This window comes from Lagopus muta, chromosome 25 (genome assembly GCF_023343835.1).
Source record: "Lagopus muta isolate bLagMut1 chromosome 25, bLagMut1 primary, whole genome shotgun sequence".
Taxonomy (NCBI): domain Eukaryota; kingdom Metazoa; phylum Chordata; class Aves; order Galliformes; family Phasianidae; genus Lagopus; species Lagopus muta.
In genome coordinates this window covers 278,304-295,646 of record NC_064457.1, presented here as the reverse complement: position 1 = coordinate 295,646, position 17,343 = coordinate 278,304, and the positions used below count along the sequence as shown (strand labels likewise).

The following is a 17,343-nucleotide window of genomic DNA, read 5'->3' as shown; positions in this document are numbered from 1 at the left end:
GGCGGGGATCGACGCGGATGGGCGCCCGGCCCCCACCCGGCCCGTGGCGTAGGGACAGCTTCCGTAGATCCGCTGCCCGGGACCCCGCCCAGCTCGGCCCTTAGCGCCCCCAGGGGCGGGCGCCCGCAGCTGCCCTGTGTGTGGGCACGGCCGCCCTCCGAGCGGAGGTTTCCTTCCGTACATCTGACCCAAAAGCACCCCGTGTTGGTTTATGGCCGTTTCCCCACCCTGCCACCCCCGGCCCGGCGCTCAGCAGGCGTCATGCTGCTCCTTTACAAAAGAGCCTTTATTAGTTGTGCTGCTCACCAGGATGCAGTCATAGAAAACAATCAGAGCTTTGTCCAACGCGCCCGCGGTGGGCACCGCGGTGGGACCGATGCCCGGCGGCTCTGCTGCACTGTGCGGGGCTGCAGCGCCGCGCGGAGCCCGCGGGGCCGGGGCACGCAGCACAGCGCAGCCACGGGCACAGGGCAGGGCCGCGGGGTGGGGAGGGCAGGGTGCGTTAGACAACGAGAGGGAGAACGATCTGAGAGGAAAAGCAAATTTATATACGTGGTTATGTCAGCAGCGGTCCCGGCTGTGCGGGGAGGAGCAGGGCCAGAAGGAAAGCGGCACGTAGGACGGTGCTGAGTAGGAGGGATGGGCGCATCCCACCCCCCACGTCCACCCGCCCCGGGGCACCCACGGCTCCCAGGAGAAGCTGTGGGGCCGCAGCCTCCCGCCTGCTCCTGCTCTGCTGCCGTGCGGTGGCTGCGCGTGAGAGCTGTGCGGGCTGAGCCGGGCAGTGCCGCGGGGCTGCGTGTGATCCTATAGGGACAGAGCAAAGCCGCGAAAAGTGGGAAATGGGGAGGGAAGTGCAGGACGTGGGCACGAGCCTGAGCCGCGCCAGAACCCCTGAAGGATGGAGATGCTCAGAAATGCTCAAGATGTGGTGCTGGACTGGTGTCAAGGCTGCTCGCTGACGGCCGGGTGCCTCCCACAGCATCAGCGCATCCCAATTTCCTCTGGCAACGCAACACAGCTGGTGTGGGCTCCTCTGGCACAAACACCCACAGCCACCCTCTGCCTGGCTGGGGTGCACTCACTGCCCACCGATGGTGGCACGCACCGAAGGTGGGAGCAGTGTCCAGCTCGTTGCATTCCCTGCCCAGCCAGAATTCAGGCAGCTGGGATTTAACTCGAGCTGGGGAGCGTGCGCCCACACTGTTCCGGCGATGGCAGTGCTGGGGTGAGGCAGCAGGCGCAGGCTGTGAGGGCTCTGCAGTCCCAGCAGCAGGTTGGTTTTATGGCAAAGCTGTCCTGGCTCCGCCGCAGTGATCTGGTCCTTGGGAGGAAAGGATGGAGCAGACCGCCTGCGTGCCGCCGGGCTGCTCAGCTTCACCATTATTCTGCCCATTGACAGGATTGCTCCATTCTTCCCTCCCGCATGCTGGGTGCATTGCAGACCCCCTGCTCCTCGGGTGGCAGCTCGGATCCCATGCATCTGCTGTCTGCGGTGACAGCCACTCAGCCTGGCACAGGGAATTGGGGCCTTGCAGGCTGGGCGGGCATTCTTGACACCAGGTCTGTGCTCACAGAGGACGCTTGAGCATTTCAGGTGTACAGCTGTCATCTTGGTTTTAGCACTCTCCAGCTGGGCTGGGTCCCCATTGCTCGGAGCCCTTCTCCAGGTCTGGGTTCTGGAAGGCTCTCGCGCAGCTTCGGCAGGAATGGTCTCCAAGGGTGGTTTGACAGTGTAAGAAAAACAGTCCTGTGTTCCTAACATTTATGTGTGCTAAAACTAAAATATAAAATACACCTTGTCCTAGCAGGCAGGGGATTGGCATTGGCTCTGCAGGGTAGTAAAGATGCTGTGTACGCTTCCCCCCGGGCACCGGGGCAAAGAGAGATCTCAACATGTGAATGATTACGTGTTCGGCCTCCATCCTCCATTCCGTGCTGCTGCCTGCCCTACTCACTGTCGCTCTTGTCCACCAGTACCGCGTCAGACTCCTCTGTGATCTCCAGCAGTGTGTGCATCTCAGGGCTCTCCCCACGCATCAGATCCGAGTTTTCTCCCTCCTCTCCACCCACCTCCACCAGCTCTGTGGCTTTTACTTCCACCTCTCCCTCTCTAATTTTCTTGACATGGAAAGTGAAGGGTGGCACTTTGTAGACGGCTGTCTTGGACCTGGCATAGATGGTATGGTCAGGCGTGAAAGACTTCCTCAGCTTGTCTCGAGAAGTCTTCATCTTCTCTCTCCTTTCATTAGTCACAATCTTGGTGCCCAGCTTGTTCATCCTCTTCTCCAGGTTGTGGCGGGTCTTCTCCAGGTTGTGGCGGGTCTTCTCCAGGTTTTCCTTGGTCTTCAGCTTTGTCTTCTCCATTTTTTCCTTCGAGAATGCCTTCTTAAAGTCATCCACTCTCTTCATGCCGCTCCTTTTGATGCGCTCTGCCCGTGACTCCTCAATAATCTCTTCAATCTCCACCTCTTCATCAGAGGAGAGCTGGATGTGATCCTCCTCTGCATGGTCCTCACCTGCGGGCACCTCCTCGCCTTCACCTTCCTTCTCCTGCTTTTCGCCCTCCTTCAGAGACTTGCTGATGCTCAGTTTGGATGGGAGCTTCACTTCATCCTGCAAGACACAGAGCGGAGCCAGTGAGACACAGCACCCACCTCAGCAGCCCTGCTCAGCACTGAGCAGAAGCACAGCGATGACTCATGGTGACACAAACCTGGCAGCCTCAGGCCTAGGTTTGTCCTCCCCATCAGAGCTGCTAATAAATTACGCTGCTCTCTCCCACTGGATCTCACGGCTCTGCTGTATTTCAGCTCACATTTATGAGCTCTGCACTCTCTGGGCTGGTCCCAGAGACTTTTCCCTTCATCTCCTGGCCCTCTCACAGCCCCATCCCCACCAGTTCTGTCCTCAACTTTCCTGGGGCCTGCAGTGGAGACTCCCCTCCATGTGAGGTGCTCGGCCCACATCCCATGCTATGGGACACAGCATGGACTGGAGGCGATGCCACAGCTACACACCTACAGCTATGGCTCTGGTGCTTCACGGCTGCTTGTGTCAGCCGGAGGAGGCTGCAATCGTGCTGCAGGAAACCAAACTTCGGGCTCCTGCCATGCAACTCGTTCGTGTACTTATGCCTGTTGCAGAGCCCTGGTTGCACGGCTGGGACCCTGTGGAGCTGTGTCTGCTGTGGGCACCCAGTGCTGACAGCTGCACCAGCAGCGCTCAGTTTCCCGAGTGTTTTCACGGCGCTGTGCAGGCGCTCAGCTGGGCCCGGCTGCGAACTGCGAGCTGTGAACTGACCTGCTGCTGCCTCGGCTGCCTCAGCAGGCGCTGTGCATCCGATCCTGCTCGCTGCTGGAGCTCCCTGCCAGGCAGCAGTGGTTTGCTCCCCGGTGCCAGGCTCCTTGTCCCTCTGTGCCTTGCTTAGAGCCCTCCCTGACTTCCTCAGGAGTTTCCCCCCACCTCCCTCCCGCCTCCCAATGCCCACCCAGCACTGGGCTGCAAGTGGCAGCCTTGGCTGGGGACCAGGCTTTCCCAGGTCTTGCAAGGAGATGATGTGGGGCTGGGATGCCTCCTGGGGCGCAGCATGTGGGCGGTTTTGCCATTTCACCGCCATGCTTTTCTGAGACTGTATCTGAAGGAGGCTGAGACAAATCCTGATGCACACAGCGCAGCTATACTGCCTTTCCTGAGGACTAAAGGCAAATTCATTCAGCTTCTCCACTGCCCTGGGTCAGCCAAATCTGTGATCTCTGTGGCAGAGGACAGGCATGTGCACAGGAGGGGCACTGGAGCCAAGAGAGGGGCACAGGTCCGGGGTGGGATTGGTTTTCATCTGAGCAGCACATAGTGTGCGTCCCTGCTGCAATGAATCACCACTGCGTTCCCAGGACGGGCTGGAAATAGCCCACCGCTGTACAAAGCTGCAGCACACAGCCCCGAAATTTACACCCAAGTCATTTTAACCAATGGAGCTAGGAGGGAGAGGCAGGGAGTGCTGCAGTGAGCACAGCCAGAGAACTAGCAGGAGCAAGGCACAGCCCTGCACTGGGAACACACACAGAGCACAGTGCACTGGGCTGGGGCTTGGAGAAGGCCATGGGAAAGAAGGACCCGCAGGTGCTACGGCCAGCCCTGGGGGCAGCAGCTTCAGAAGAAAAGGGCTGGGGTCCAAATACAACGCTGGCTGTAGCTGCTGCATCAAACTGCCTGCTGGCTAATGAGCAGCACAGATGTCAAGAGCCAGGACATCCCAGCGTCGCACAGCTGCTGGGGACAGGGCCTGAAGAGGCACGCTGGCCCCATGTATGTTTCTGTGCAAGTTTTCTTGGGAGGCTGGGGACCTTCTGATGTCTCCTGTGATGCAGGGAAGGAGTGCATGTTTGCCCACCTGTGCACCACTGCTGCTGTGACATGATGTGACATAGCTTTGGTTTTCTCATTCCTCCCCGAGCACAGGACAGCACTGCTCCTTGAACAAGCAGAATTTCCGGAACTGAGAGGGAATTTGAAGAAAATGGTGTAAACAGTGGAAAATCACCAAGGGTCCCATTCCTGGGTTTTGTCAAAGCTGCAAGGGCCAAGGCTCTGCCTCCTCCAAATCGCCACTCAGGATAAATTCTGGAAGGTGAGGCAGCCCACGCATGTTTCCTCCATTCGATATCCCCTTCAGGAGGGAACAATGTTCAGCTCTCAGGGGGGCTGGGAAAGCCCAGAGCCAATGTTCCCCATGAGGACAGCAGGACCACATTCTGCACAACACCTGCAGGAGTAATCCCCCAGACCCATGGAGACCTGCCCTGCCAAGAACATCGGGAACTGCAGCACTTCCTTCCCCCACCTCAACACAATGAGACAGAACAAAGGCATCCCCGCTCCCCTGGCACCAGTGCTGGAAATGACCACATCCTGCAAACCCAGATCCTAATCCTGGTGAACTCCCAGGCGTATGTGCACAGAAAGAAAAGCCAGCACAAAAACTCCCTATCTGCCCAGAGGTAACTGCCTTCCCTCTTGTTATAACTGTGCTTTCCAACACAGCGGGCTGGGCTGCACCAGCAGCACTCCCCCGTGTCACCATCTGTAATGCCCTCACTGCATGGAGGCATCCACCCCACCAGGGCCCGGGAGCAGCACTTGCCTTGCTGTTGCACCCAAATTCCCCCAAACCACCCTCGTTCTCAGGCTGCGAGCCCTCACCCCCGGCCCTGACTCTTCCTCCATCTGTAGATCTGCAGATAACCATCTTGAGAACAGCAGTGTTTGATTTGGGTCACTTTCCTGACTTAAGGCCCATCTGCACCAGGCAGCACTCCTGCTGACACAGCAGGCTCCAGCTGAGTGCACGACAGCCCTGAGATGAGCAAAGGGCTCTGAGCATCCCAGGCACTGCCCAGGGGCTGCGACAGCACATGCAGGCAGAGTGGCGCAGGTCTCCAGCAATCAGTGCTCCCTGCACGCCTGCTGCAGACAAGGACAGAGGGGCCCCACCAGAACGATCCCAAACTGCCCCGGCTTTGCAGGCGGCTGCTGTGCAAATCCCTGCTGAGGGCACAGCTCTGTGCTGCGTACACTTTGCTCCACTCGTGGCTCACCCAGATGAGGCACATTTTTAACAGCAGGCATTCTAAACATGATATTTTTACTGGGAAAACACTGACCCTTAGAGTGGGGGAGTCCGAAATCCACGCTCTTGGCATCCCCCACATTGGGGCGTTCAAACACTCCCTCCCATCAGCAGATGCAAACCAGCTCTGTTCCCTGTGCCTGAATCCAGCTGGCACAAAGACAAGATTTCTCAGATTTTTATCTCAGCAGAAGAAAAATCCTCCTTGCTTTGTGCTCAGTGTGGGGCAAGTGGTGGCCGTGTGCTGAGCCAGGCCATCAGCCTCTTCCAAGCACAGAAAGGTTCAGCTCCAGCCCCTGCTGGTCCTGTGCTTCTCTCGCCCCACACATTGTGCCACCCCCTCCCACCCCCCGGCCTCAAGAGGAGCTGTGCTGTCTCTGTGGCACCGTGTCAGCTGTGTGGGGCTGGGGAGCAGCGCTTGGGGACATTCCCTGCTCAGAGCTGACAGGAGCCCGCAGAGGTACCCAGGGGCTGAACTGCCCTATGCTCCTGCTGCAGCAACACCAAGCTGCTCCATCTGGGCAGAGCAGTGCCTGCTTTGCTGCACTAAGGGGGCTTTTATCCATGTTTCCAAGCTGAGTTCCCTTGCAGTGAGTCACCCCGTCAGCCCCTTTATGGCCATACACGCATTGCCTGTTGCTACAACACGAGTAAATACTTCCCTTGTCACGGACAGGGCCAATGAGGCACGGAGCCAAGCTGCGTTCCCAGCCCAGCACAGCTCTGCAGGGATTGCAGAATCACCAACAGATAAGAGGAACACTCCCAAAACTGGAGAGGGGCTCCTAGGCTGCTGTTGAACAGAGGATCTCATTATCGGGACATAAAACGAGTCCCGGGACTCTCACGACTCTGATCTCCATTTTGAAGGTTTAATGGAGCTTTTTTCACACGTGCATGCAACTCACACCTGCAATTCATTCTGTTCTGTTATTTTTACACAACTGTAACGGCACAAACAGTTGAGTTCCGTTGACATGCAGCCATACCATGCACAACACGAGCGCTCACATCCCCAGCTTCTCCTCTGACCACAAAGGGCCGATGCTGGCCAGGCCCAAGCTCAGTGTGTGTCTGCCCTGCCACCCCCTCTGCCTGCCCAGGGCTCTCTACAGCCGAGGAATTGGGGCAGGAATGCCGAGCACCCTGGCAGCAGGCAGCTTGCCAGGGCAGAGCAAAGCCCTGGAGCAGAGCAGTTCTGTGCTCCCGCAGCCACGGCAGCATCTCGGCTGCTGGTCTTCAGGGATGCTGTGCAGTGCTGACCCTGAGTCCGTGTCCTCGGAAGGAGGATTCAGCTATTCCTGTGCAGCTGCAACACTCCTGATAAGCACCCGCAGCCCGAGAGAGTCCAGGGAGGTTCGGATGCCTCCAAAGAGAAAAGCTGTGCTTTGTGTTTCAGCGTCTTTGCCTTTGGAGATTATAATTCCTGTATGGCTGTACAACAAATGGTAATTGCTTAAAAAAATTTATATCTTTTCACCGTCCTTGAAAATGAAAATTTTTCACTGTCAGCTTCCCCTGATCCCCACATTCCCAGGCTGAGTTCACCTTTGCCTGGCTCCTGGGCCCTTCCACTGGAAAAAAAAGCCACGAAGCACAGGGTTTCCAACAGAGCAGCTCTGCACACACAGTGCGAGTCCATCTGTGGGCACCTGGAGCCTCAGACATCTCCTGCAGCCCCACAGCGCTGTAACCCACAGCCTTTATGGCTTGAGGAAAGGGGCAGACAAAGCCAGGAAAGTCACCGCTGTCTGAAGTCCGCAGCAGAAGCACAGCTCCCAGAGAGCAGAGCCCAGCACTGAACAGACAGGTGCTGCTATGTCCTCACGAGGCAGGTTTAGTTTCATATCAAGCAGCTTGTGCTATTTAAAACAGTAACTCCAAATCATTTCACATATACCTATAAACTCAACTTTACAGCAAGTCTGAGGAGGTAGGTGCTATAAGGTCTGTGTTTCAGAGGGAGAAACTGAGGCTCAGAATACTGCAGGGCTTGCCCAGTCACAGTGTGACTCTCGCTGAGCCACCTGCGCTGCTTGCAGCCCTTCGTGCAAAGCGAAGGGCAGCGCCTCCCTCCCTGCTCACAGAGGCAGCATAAGACAAGTCCCGCAACGCCTGCAAGAGAATTACAGCTCCTCACCATCCATTACAACCCTGGCAGCAAGCAGCAAGCAGTTAGTCAACAAGCAGAGGCATTTCTGCCAGCTGGAAGCATCAGCCCCGCGGGGCTAAATGCTCATAGCAGCCGCAAACAGGCGAGAACACAAAGGCACAACAATCAGCGGCTCTCAGAGCTTCGGAAGAGGTTCAGAAAGTCGTCGCGGATGCCCCTCCTGGGGCCCTACGGCTGCTGCCTCCTCTCATGTCTTCTGCTGATTTGGGCCACGGCACTTTGGGCAGCGCTGGGAACTGCTGCTGGCGACGGCTCAGAGCTCTGCCGAGGACTCAAAGGGCATTCTCTGCTTCTTCTCAGGCTAAGGTGAGGAAAATGGCATTTCAATGGCCGGCAGAATGAGGCGTCATGAAAAAGCTTACCTATTCCCCACTGGCCAATCTGATCAGGAATGACGACAAACATCATCCAGATTAGTAGAAGAACAAGCAGAAAGAAGAGGCACGGTGGTGTGATTTAGTAAAGGGAGAAGCTAGGTAGCAAATTGTGACAGCAAAGGCAATCTGCAAAGATTTTTGGAAGGAAGAGTATCTTCCTGTTCGCTGCACACCCTGGGAGGTGCACAACCCCTGCTGTGATTTCAGACACACTCCTGCTGAGTGCTGCAGACTCTGCACACCGCAGTTCACAGAGTGATTTGACATCAGTTATGATGGATCTCTGTTTTATTCTCACGAAGATGAAAGCAGAATTTTCTTCTACGTGTAATAGCATGAAAAGAGAAAGATTCTAAGTCTATGTTTGCTAACATGAGCTGCAAAGATGGCAAAAGCTGGGTATGGTTCCAGACCTGCATCCATTTGGCTCTGTCAAAGCACCAACAACACCCTGAACCACCCCTACAACACCAGCAGCTCAGACACCCACAGCAGCACCCTAGCAAATACCTCACCCCTACATCAAAGCTTCTTTCTTTTGCTAAATGTATCCCCAGGACACTGGGTGGTTACTGGGAAGCCCGAGGAGCAGCTGACACACAGAATTTACCCTTTCTCATTCACAGCCTTGGGTTTGACTCTCATTTTCTAAAGGTTGGACAGATCTTTTTTCCAGCAGGGTCAGGAGAGGTGCAGAAAGAGAAGCTTTGACTCCTTGGCACAGTCAGAAGTCACCAGAAAGCTGCTGCAGAAACAAAGGAAAAGATCTAAAATATGAAGGGAAAAAGCCAAGTGCTGAAGGGATGAACTGGTTCATTCTCAAGCAGTACCTCCCTGACTAGCAGAAGTCATTTTATCCTCTGAAATCCTGTGTCCTGTACAGTCTTTTTGGCATCATTTTCTACAAGCACTCCAGTTACGTTATCTGCTGGAAACTCTCTTAGAAGGCCAAATATTCTCCATTAGCCGCTGAGAACGAGCAGCTTGGTGCAGGCACTGGAGTTACCTCAAACCTGGCGGTGAAGAGACAGGGAAGAACGGTGCAGGACATCCTAGCTGAGAAGGAGGCTATTTGGAAAAATGCTTTTGCCTAACAATGAGTCAGATGAAAGGCAGGGCTGCAGGAGACAGCCAAAGAAATAGAAGCCTTTTTTTCTTTCTTTTTTTTCCGCTGACAGAAGGAAAGGGGTTCGATCCCACTGTCAGCCTGTTCGCACAGGTGCTCCTCCCGGATAAACCTGGCCCAGCTGATGAACAACTCCGCAGCTGTTTCTGAAGGCAAACCAATTGAGGTGGAGTTTGACACACAGACACATCAGTGCTGATACTGACATTTGCATCCTCAAGTAGGAGGCACTGACTAAACATCCTGCGACTTTTTATTCTAAATATTTCATTTTCCCTCACTGACACTGAGCATCTCTGTCTCTGGTCCCTGTCTTATCCTGCACCTGGACAGTGCTGGATAACATCTTGCAGAGCCACACTTTCCCAAACAGGGCCAACGAGGGTGAAGCCTGCTGCCTATCAGCACTGTGCTTTACGTTGGGCACAGGCACAACCCAGTGCAGCAGAGTGGAAATTGGCCCTTTGCTCTAAGAGAATTTGTTGTTGCACAGCTCAGTATGGAACTGCAGCACAGAGAGGATTTCAGCAAACATTGGCTGCTTATAAATAATATCTGAGCAATGAAATATTAAAGCAGTTGATTCCGAGCTGCAACAGAGAAAGCCATGCTCCAGAACTGCCTTTTGGTAGAAAGAGTCATCTGCACTAAGCAAAATCCTGGAAATGAGCTGTTAACATTCAGGAACTCTTTAGATGCACAGTGGAGGCACAGCCTCCCACAAATCATTTTGAGATTCATATAATTCAGCGATACGCAGGAAATAGAAAGGAAGCTTTGCACGTCGAGATGTCAGTACGATGCCCCTCACAGTGGAGGGAGATGGCGGTCTGAACTCAGGGCTGCAGCCCAAAGGAAACAACTCAAACCATGTTTCCCTCCTTCCCATAGAACAGCACTTTCCCACCGCTCCACGAGCAGCAGAACAGAAGCGAAGCTGCCACAGTGCTTTTTCTCTCCACCTGCAGCACTGCCCACACGGAGCTGCCGGAGGGCACAGGGATGCTCAGAGCCTTTCATTCTGGCTTCCGACTCCGCCACCGCAGTGCGTGGGTTTGCAATGCGTCCCTCCTCCCCAGGATCTTGCTGCTCCCATCCGTATAAGGCCTACTGGAGGCACAAAAGCCAAACTGTGCTATTTATACCGCTGCTAGCAGCCTGCCATTGTACAGACTGTGCATTTTCTGCCCGGCCCTTCCCCAGAGCAGCTCCATTTCACGCGGGGCTCTGGGCAGCTGCGGAGTTCACCAAAGCGCAGTGAAGCCCTGCAGGAGCTTCTGGCCCCGCAAACCGTCACAAACATCCTTCTCTGATAATGAAGCTGCCCCTCAGGAGGCAGAATGCCTCTAAAGTTTGGCTCTCACGTAAGTCTCCAAGTAAGGGACCAGCACGTTTTAGAAACACTCGATATGTCTGCTGAACGCTGCGAGCCTTACGGCATCTGGCTGTAGCAAAAACAGGCCATTGGCATTTGAAGGAATACATTTAGTTGTCAAAAAAGAGTTTGGAGGAAATATTGCATGCTTACGTAACGCTGACACGTGCTGCTCGTCAGATGAACGGGGTGCAGGGTGTGCTTCAAGAGCTGCTGTTACCTAACATGAACTGCAGTAACCACCCCATTTCTGTCTGTAAACAGGAGCTCTGGGATGAATCACCCCATTTTGCTGTATTAGCAGCCACTCCAACTCAGTTTGATGTGCTGTGCTGATTTCTCAGCAAGGCGGGAGCCCAGGGCAGAAGGCAGAGAGGCAGCACTGGCAGCTCTGTATGCGCTCCCTGTGGGCACACGCAGCCATCTGACATCCAGCCTTTCAGGAAGGAAAGTCCTGTTTACAACAACACTGAGTTCAAAAGAACGTCTGACTGCCGTCCCCACTCACCCTGAAAGCAAGCAGACAGAAGTGCTTCAGGCTCATCCAGCAGCTCAAGCCGAATAGCATTTCATTTTCTCTTCCTCCTAACCTCTCCTCTAGCACAGCAAAACACTCGTGTGCAGTTCCACCTCTTCTCTCAAGGTGCCCATTTGCACTCCTGGAACAACTGCCGGAGACGCAGCATTGATTGCTGGAAGAATAACAGGATCTGCAATCTGTAAATGCTGATTTGTCCTCAACATCTTTTAACTCTCATAACGCCGAATCATGCAAAATTAAATCTGCGCAAAACAGTTTTCTGTTCAGCCACCTTGCTTAAAAACAGCCATCGCTGTTTCATGTAACATTCTGTGTCGCTTAAGATGAGTTTCTCTCTTGTTACCCAAAAGAAAACACTGGCAAATCTTTGCCTTTTTATCCACAACTGGAAATGCAGTTATGCAGGAAAGTTAATCACAGCTTTCCAAAGGCAGCTTTCCCTGAGCAGTCATAATCTCATCCACCGTGAGAGAAGTAATTAAGTCAACATGAGAGAACCTCGCTTAGACCCTGATGGGTGCTGGGCCTGAAGAACCGAAACACCAAATTAGATGGGAGTTGCTTTGTAATGCAGCTGTTTGTTTCTACAGTAAGACACAGCTCGGAAAAACAGCGTAATTTCCACATGTCAACTCGCACAGTGTGGGCCATCCCTGAGTTTTGGCTTTATGGGCTGTATTTTGCAAAACTGCGTTGATGATTAAGACTGAGACACGGGAGGATATTAGTAAAAGCAGGGAGAATCAGCGGGGTGCAGCCAACAAGCAGAGTTTGATGGAGGTAAAGCAGCAGGACGGCGTCCCCACCGGGTGAACACCTCTGCTGAGCGCACACAGCGAGCATCGCTCCTGTCTGTATGGAGCCAAATCATGTCAGTGCAATGGCATCATCTGTTTTGCATAATCCCAGCAGCAAACCCTCGTCGTTGATGAGCCCATTATTACCGGCCGTGATAAAACACAGCAGTGAATTCGTTGAGACAAAAAATTGCGCCCTGATGCTCAGTGTCTGCTGTGCAGTTCCCAGAGTCAGACTGACAACTTTCTGAGGAGCACCATCTTCCCATCACAGCAAAACGCAAACTCGATTCTTTTCCTCTCAGAAAAACGAGGCAAAACAAAATCTCCCAACCCAGAAGCAGAACTCCCCAAATCCTCCCAGATGTTTGACTTCCAGAGAACGTTTCCAGCAGAAAAGGAGATTCTGACACGCAGCGATTTTTTTTTACACCAACCCCTCCTGCCAGGTTTCTGTACGGTTAAAATGATATGATGAACTTCTCATGGAGTTCAATCTACAGATGAATGCATCCATTGAACAACCACCCATTTTCAAAGGAGAAATATTAACTCCTGTAGCTCCGACAGACTGCAGACTGATAACGTTTAGAAATGTTTTCTGCTGAACAAAACTGTTTCCATCATTGCATGCAGGGAGGGCTGGTTACACTGCTGCTCTGAGCGCATTTCTTGTGCTTTAAGGCTTGCCAGCACCATCCTCACTGCATGGATCCATCTTTGTGCAGCAACGCAGCACAGCAGTGCGACAGCTGTGATTACCACATTAACCGTAACACAATCATTTCTTCCTGGTTTTCACACATCACAGACCCATAATGGAGTTTGTTTTCGGGTGCAGTTGTCCCAGCCTCATTGTGTCTCTGTTACTTTTGCCCTGATGCCATTCAGAAGCAAAATTGTTTTTTTTAAATTCAAAGAAAAATTTTACTCCATACTCATGAGCAGCAATGAACAGAAAGGAGCAGCCCAGAAAATGACAAGCTGCAAATATTTTGGATGCTTCCCCTGCACTCAGCAGTTTGCCAACTTCCTACCTATTTCCATAACCCACACGGAATGTTTTGTAAAACAATTTCCTTGGCTCTTCTCATTTTGCACCGTTTGTTGCCTCTGCTGTACCTCCAGGTTCCATTCTCCCTTTCCATGGGTAGGTCTGTCCTCCAAAAGCCTTACATAAAGAGCGTGCGATAAATAGACACAAAACTGGTCAGATTGCCTGTGGGGTCTGAGTATGCTCACGTATTTCAGTCCTTCATGCACAATAAAAGTACAGATGCTTATGCTGTGAATCAGAGTTGCAGAGGCCCCAGCACTTGCCAGATTCCTGAGCTCATTATCATCAGCTCTCCCTTCAGACACTGTAGTAAGAATTGTTTCCCATTTTGTTTTGGTTTTCTTCTCTCTGTGGTCAGCAGTGGACATTTCTCTATTTGTCCCTGACACTGTTATCAGCCCTGAGGCTCCTAACGGAATCATTAACTATTTCACTCACTTTTTTTCCATGGCCCAGCACAAGAGTTTGCTCTGATAAAGAGGAGTGACTCCAGACAGGAAAAGAGAGATAAATATATTCCTTTTTCTTCTCTTCCTTAAGATTAAAGGAAAAATCCACCCCTCCACACAAGCTATGAACACCAAGCAAACCAAAGCTGTTACTGTAATCAGACAACTAGGAGACTCAGGATGTGCAGCTCACATAAAAAGAATGTGGAAATACATGCAGGCACGAAGGCAAAGGATTTCTGACCTCAAAGACCTGTTTGCTGTTTCCCCCACTGTGTGTCTGTCCCACCAGTGAGATCAGCCCCGATGCTCACTGCGCCCGGCCGTAAGATGCGTGTCACAGAGGAAACATTATTGCTCTCCGACTACAAAAGAAGTCAGCAGGTGGATTTACCCCCCCCCCCCCTTCACCCCCCATAACACCAAACATTCCTGCCCCTTTTTCAGTTCACAGTACATCAGGTTATTGTAACACTTTGGTCCTCCACAATAATCACTTTGGGGCATTCGCGCTATCTTCATTAAAGCTCCTGTTAAAAAAGTAGCAACTCTACCTTAGAGCACACGGACGACATTAAAACATGAATGAGAGCAACTCCAGACCCACGTTCACGTGGAACACCGGCCAGGCAGGGGAGCTTGGGTGAGGAACGGACCGTGCAGCGAGTCAGAGCCAGCGGGAATGAGAACAGCCACCAGCAAGGGTGGAATTCTGCTCCTTACCTGGTAGATCATGACTTTGAAATTCCTGCGCTTCAGGAGCTCCGCTTCGTTGGCCTCCAGCTTCTTGATCTGCCCAGCCTGCTTCTCCAGGTTTTGCCGGACGCTCTTCACGTTGACGCTCACCTTGCGCACTTTTTCCAGCATTTTGTTCACGGTGTTACTGGTGGTGGTGTGAGCTTTGGTCAGCTTGGTTAACTCTCCCTGGATGCTGACCACTGCACTATCCATCTCTTGCTGTCTTTCCTCCAGCTGTGTTTGGGTCAGCTGAATCTGATCTACTGCTCCGATGATCTTGTCCAGAAGGGTCAGCACCATCACGCCGTTGATCTGGTCTGACTTGATGGGCTCTTCGGGCATTTGCTCCTCGGAGGCCTCAGAAGCAGTTGGTGGTTCGATAATTTGCAAAGTAGTATCCTCCATGATGGCTGGGGAGTCCTGGCTAGGAGAGCCCAGAGAAACTGCCGCTGCAGGGAGAGCAGGGAAAGCTGAACCCGAGCCTCAGCTAAACTCTGCGCTGGGAGACACGCCAGAAATGGAGAGTGCAGTGCGTGGATGTCTGTGCTGAAATTCAAATGGCACAGCTCTGCAAAGCTGTCCGGTGAAACTGCCCTGCGAAATTTTCCAGGCTTGCAGGTCATTGGCTGACTCCACCTCAGCTATATAAAAGGAGCCCGCTGCCAAATGCCTGATGGCCCACCCTCTTTGAAATGATTAAAATAGTTGGAGGGCTGGCGATGGCTTTGCATGCAAACACAGGCACAGCTCAGCAAGGAATGCAAAGCTCTGAAACTCCGGCAGCCTCTCCTTTACCATAAGTCTAAAGGCATTACGTGCGATGAGAGGAAAAAACAAAAACATCGGCGCAGGAAGCGGCTGGAAAGAAACATTGCAGCTGTGTACATTAGAGCTTAAACAATTGCACACGTTCAAGTTCAGCTGGAAAATTCAGATCTTTTGCCAACTGTTGGCATTTTTTTCCAGTACTTTGAGAGCTTGGTTTTCACTACTTTTAAAAAGCAGCTGAAATTCAGAGTAGTTACAAAAAATAAACTCTGGATCACAGAATCACATGCTTCCATGTGTCTGAATACGCACAGCAGGAATGTGCACGATGTGTACAGTGAGTGCCACAATGCTATGCGGGATTTTACATAAAAGAAATAAGTGTAATTCATCCCTGAAGTGAAGCCAACGGCCACTCCTACCTAAAAGCAGCTGTCTCTGCTCTGCAATCCTCTGCTCACCAACAAATCCCACCACCAGGCTTCAGTGCAGGACATGCTGCCACGTACGCCATGCAGAAATGTACTTCTAAGGAATACTCAAATACTCTGTGCTACATTGGGCATCACTGGTAAAACAAGCAAACAAACCAATCACCTGATCAGTTCAGAAATTAATACAGTACATAAAGCTTTTGAAAACGAGGGGAGAAAATCATCCTATTTTGCTAACTTTAACCTTGATTTTGGCACAAGGCAAGTCATGGAGTCTTACAGTGTTGGCAGAAGTTTATGGCTTGTGATACCACCATCAGCTTATTGCCTTAAAAGACACTCGTGATGTGCTCCCAAAGTGTCTGCAACAACCTGGTACGACCAAGGAGAGGAACGCGATGAAGGAAAATTTCTATCCTGGAAGTGTCCCTGGATGGGATCTCTCTACTTGTACTGTTGGTGGCTCAGCCAGAGGAAATCACTGCTGTGAAGCCTCTGCTGGTGTGGGCAGATGAAACCTTTCCAGGTTCAGCTGGAGGGCTGTGAGCAGACTGGGAAGGCTGCAGGTTCCCTCTTGCCCTGTACCTTGATGACAGCAACCCATGCTCAGCACATCCTGCCTCAGATTGGGGTCAAGCCCACTCTTGACATTTGCCCCTGGCAGGCAAATAAAATAAAGGCCCTACAAAGTTTGGTTTATCCAGGTTCATACCTCAAGCCAGTACTGGAAGAAATCCTTAATTCCTAGCATACAAGCTGGGAAATCCACTACACACAACAGATGTATAGGATCATTGTTTAATGAGGACTACTTGCTGCAGTTAGCACTTTCTGTGCCCCCGTGTTCTCTGCCATGTGACAGCTTGCTTTTCAATGCTGTTTACCCACAGCACACCATTGATCTGGATTTGGTTTCAGAAAGTTGTGTTGTGCAGCTTCCACTATAGGTATTATGTCATGTATTAAAAATAGCTTGCTTTTCTACACCCTGTTTTTTTCTGGAGGGACCTTTTTCCTGAGCATTTATTTCCAGTGTTTGGTGCTGATGAGTCAGTTCCATGTAAAAATCCCTCCCTCCTGCCAGGCAGAAACGAAGCTCTGCAGTTGTTTGTCACTGGGGAGATCTCCTCAGAGTGGATTCCCACAACAATTTTCTGTGAAATGTTATGTTCAGAGCAGGATGCAGACCAGCACTCTCTTTATAGTTCCTTCTGTGACTTTATTGCAATCCCTGAGCCTTAGGTTCCCCATTTGGGAACAAAAGCAACAACACCAAACTGATTACATAAATCGAGATAGAGCAACATAAACCAACAGAACAGGAACTTGGTTTCAGTCTCGATACCCAGCAGAGCACATTTAGCGTCACATTCTGGGCTTGCTGCACACACAGCAGTCACACCCCAAGCTGAAATGCAGTGAGTAAGATTCTATGTTAAGACTCGCTTCCTTACAGCCATTTTCCGCAGCAGAGGCATACCAGGGAAAGCCAATAGGTGGCAAACTGCAGCCTTCCCTCTGATTTGGACACCTAAGGGCAGTGGATTCGTCTCTATCTCTTGCAGCACGAACAGCTTCTCGGTGCTGTTATTGAGCGGTAGATCGAGTTTGACCTTTGGATCTCCCTGTAGGCAGGGACAGTGCAAACAGAAGCATCCTTCAGCTTCAAAGCAAACAGTCAGAAGTGTGGAGTTGAACAAGAAGGTGAAGCACAGCACGGGCGCCGCGCTGCTTTCTGCTCAGTTCTGCGGGCAGCACGTTCGGCAGCGCAGCTCTGCAGTAAGACGGCGGCGCTGCGGGCAATGAGCCGGGCACGGGCCGGCAGGGCGCGGAGCGGCAGGCGGGGCTGCGGCAGGGAGCGGCCCAGCCCCGCAGGGAA

General features: G+C 52.3%; 1 protein-coding gene across 1 annotated transcript; it reads right to left on the bottom strand.

Annotated features, from left to right (window-relative positions):
• Positions 1-268: 268 nt before the first annotated feature.
• CAVIN1 (caveolae associated protein 1) lies at positions 269-14,938 on the bottom strand. Its single transcript, XM_048926854.1, has 2 exons — positions 14,248-14,938; positions 269-2,616 (listed from the first exon to the last, which is right to left on the bottom strand). Exons 1-2 carry the CDS (start codon positions 14,665-14,667, stop codon positions 1,951-1,953), a joined length of 1,086 nt encoding a protein of 361 aa, XP_048782811.1. The 5' UTR covers positions 14,668-14,938; the 3' UTR covers positions 269-1,950.
• Between the last annotated feature and the right edge of the window lie 2,405 nt (positions 14,939-17,343).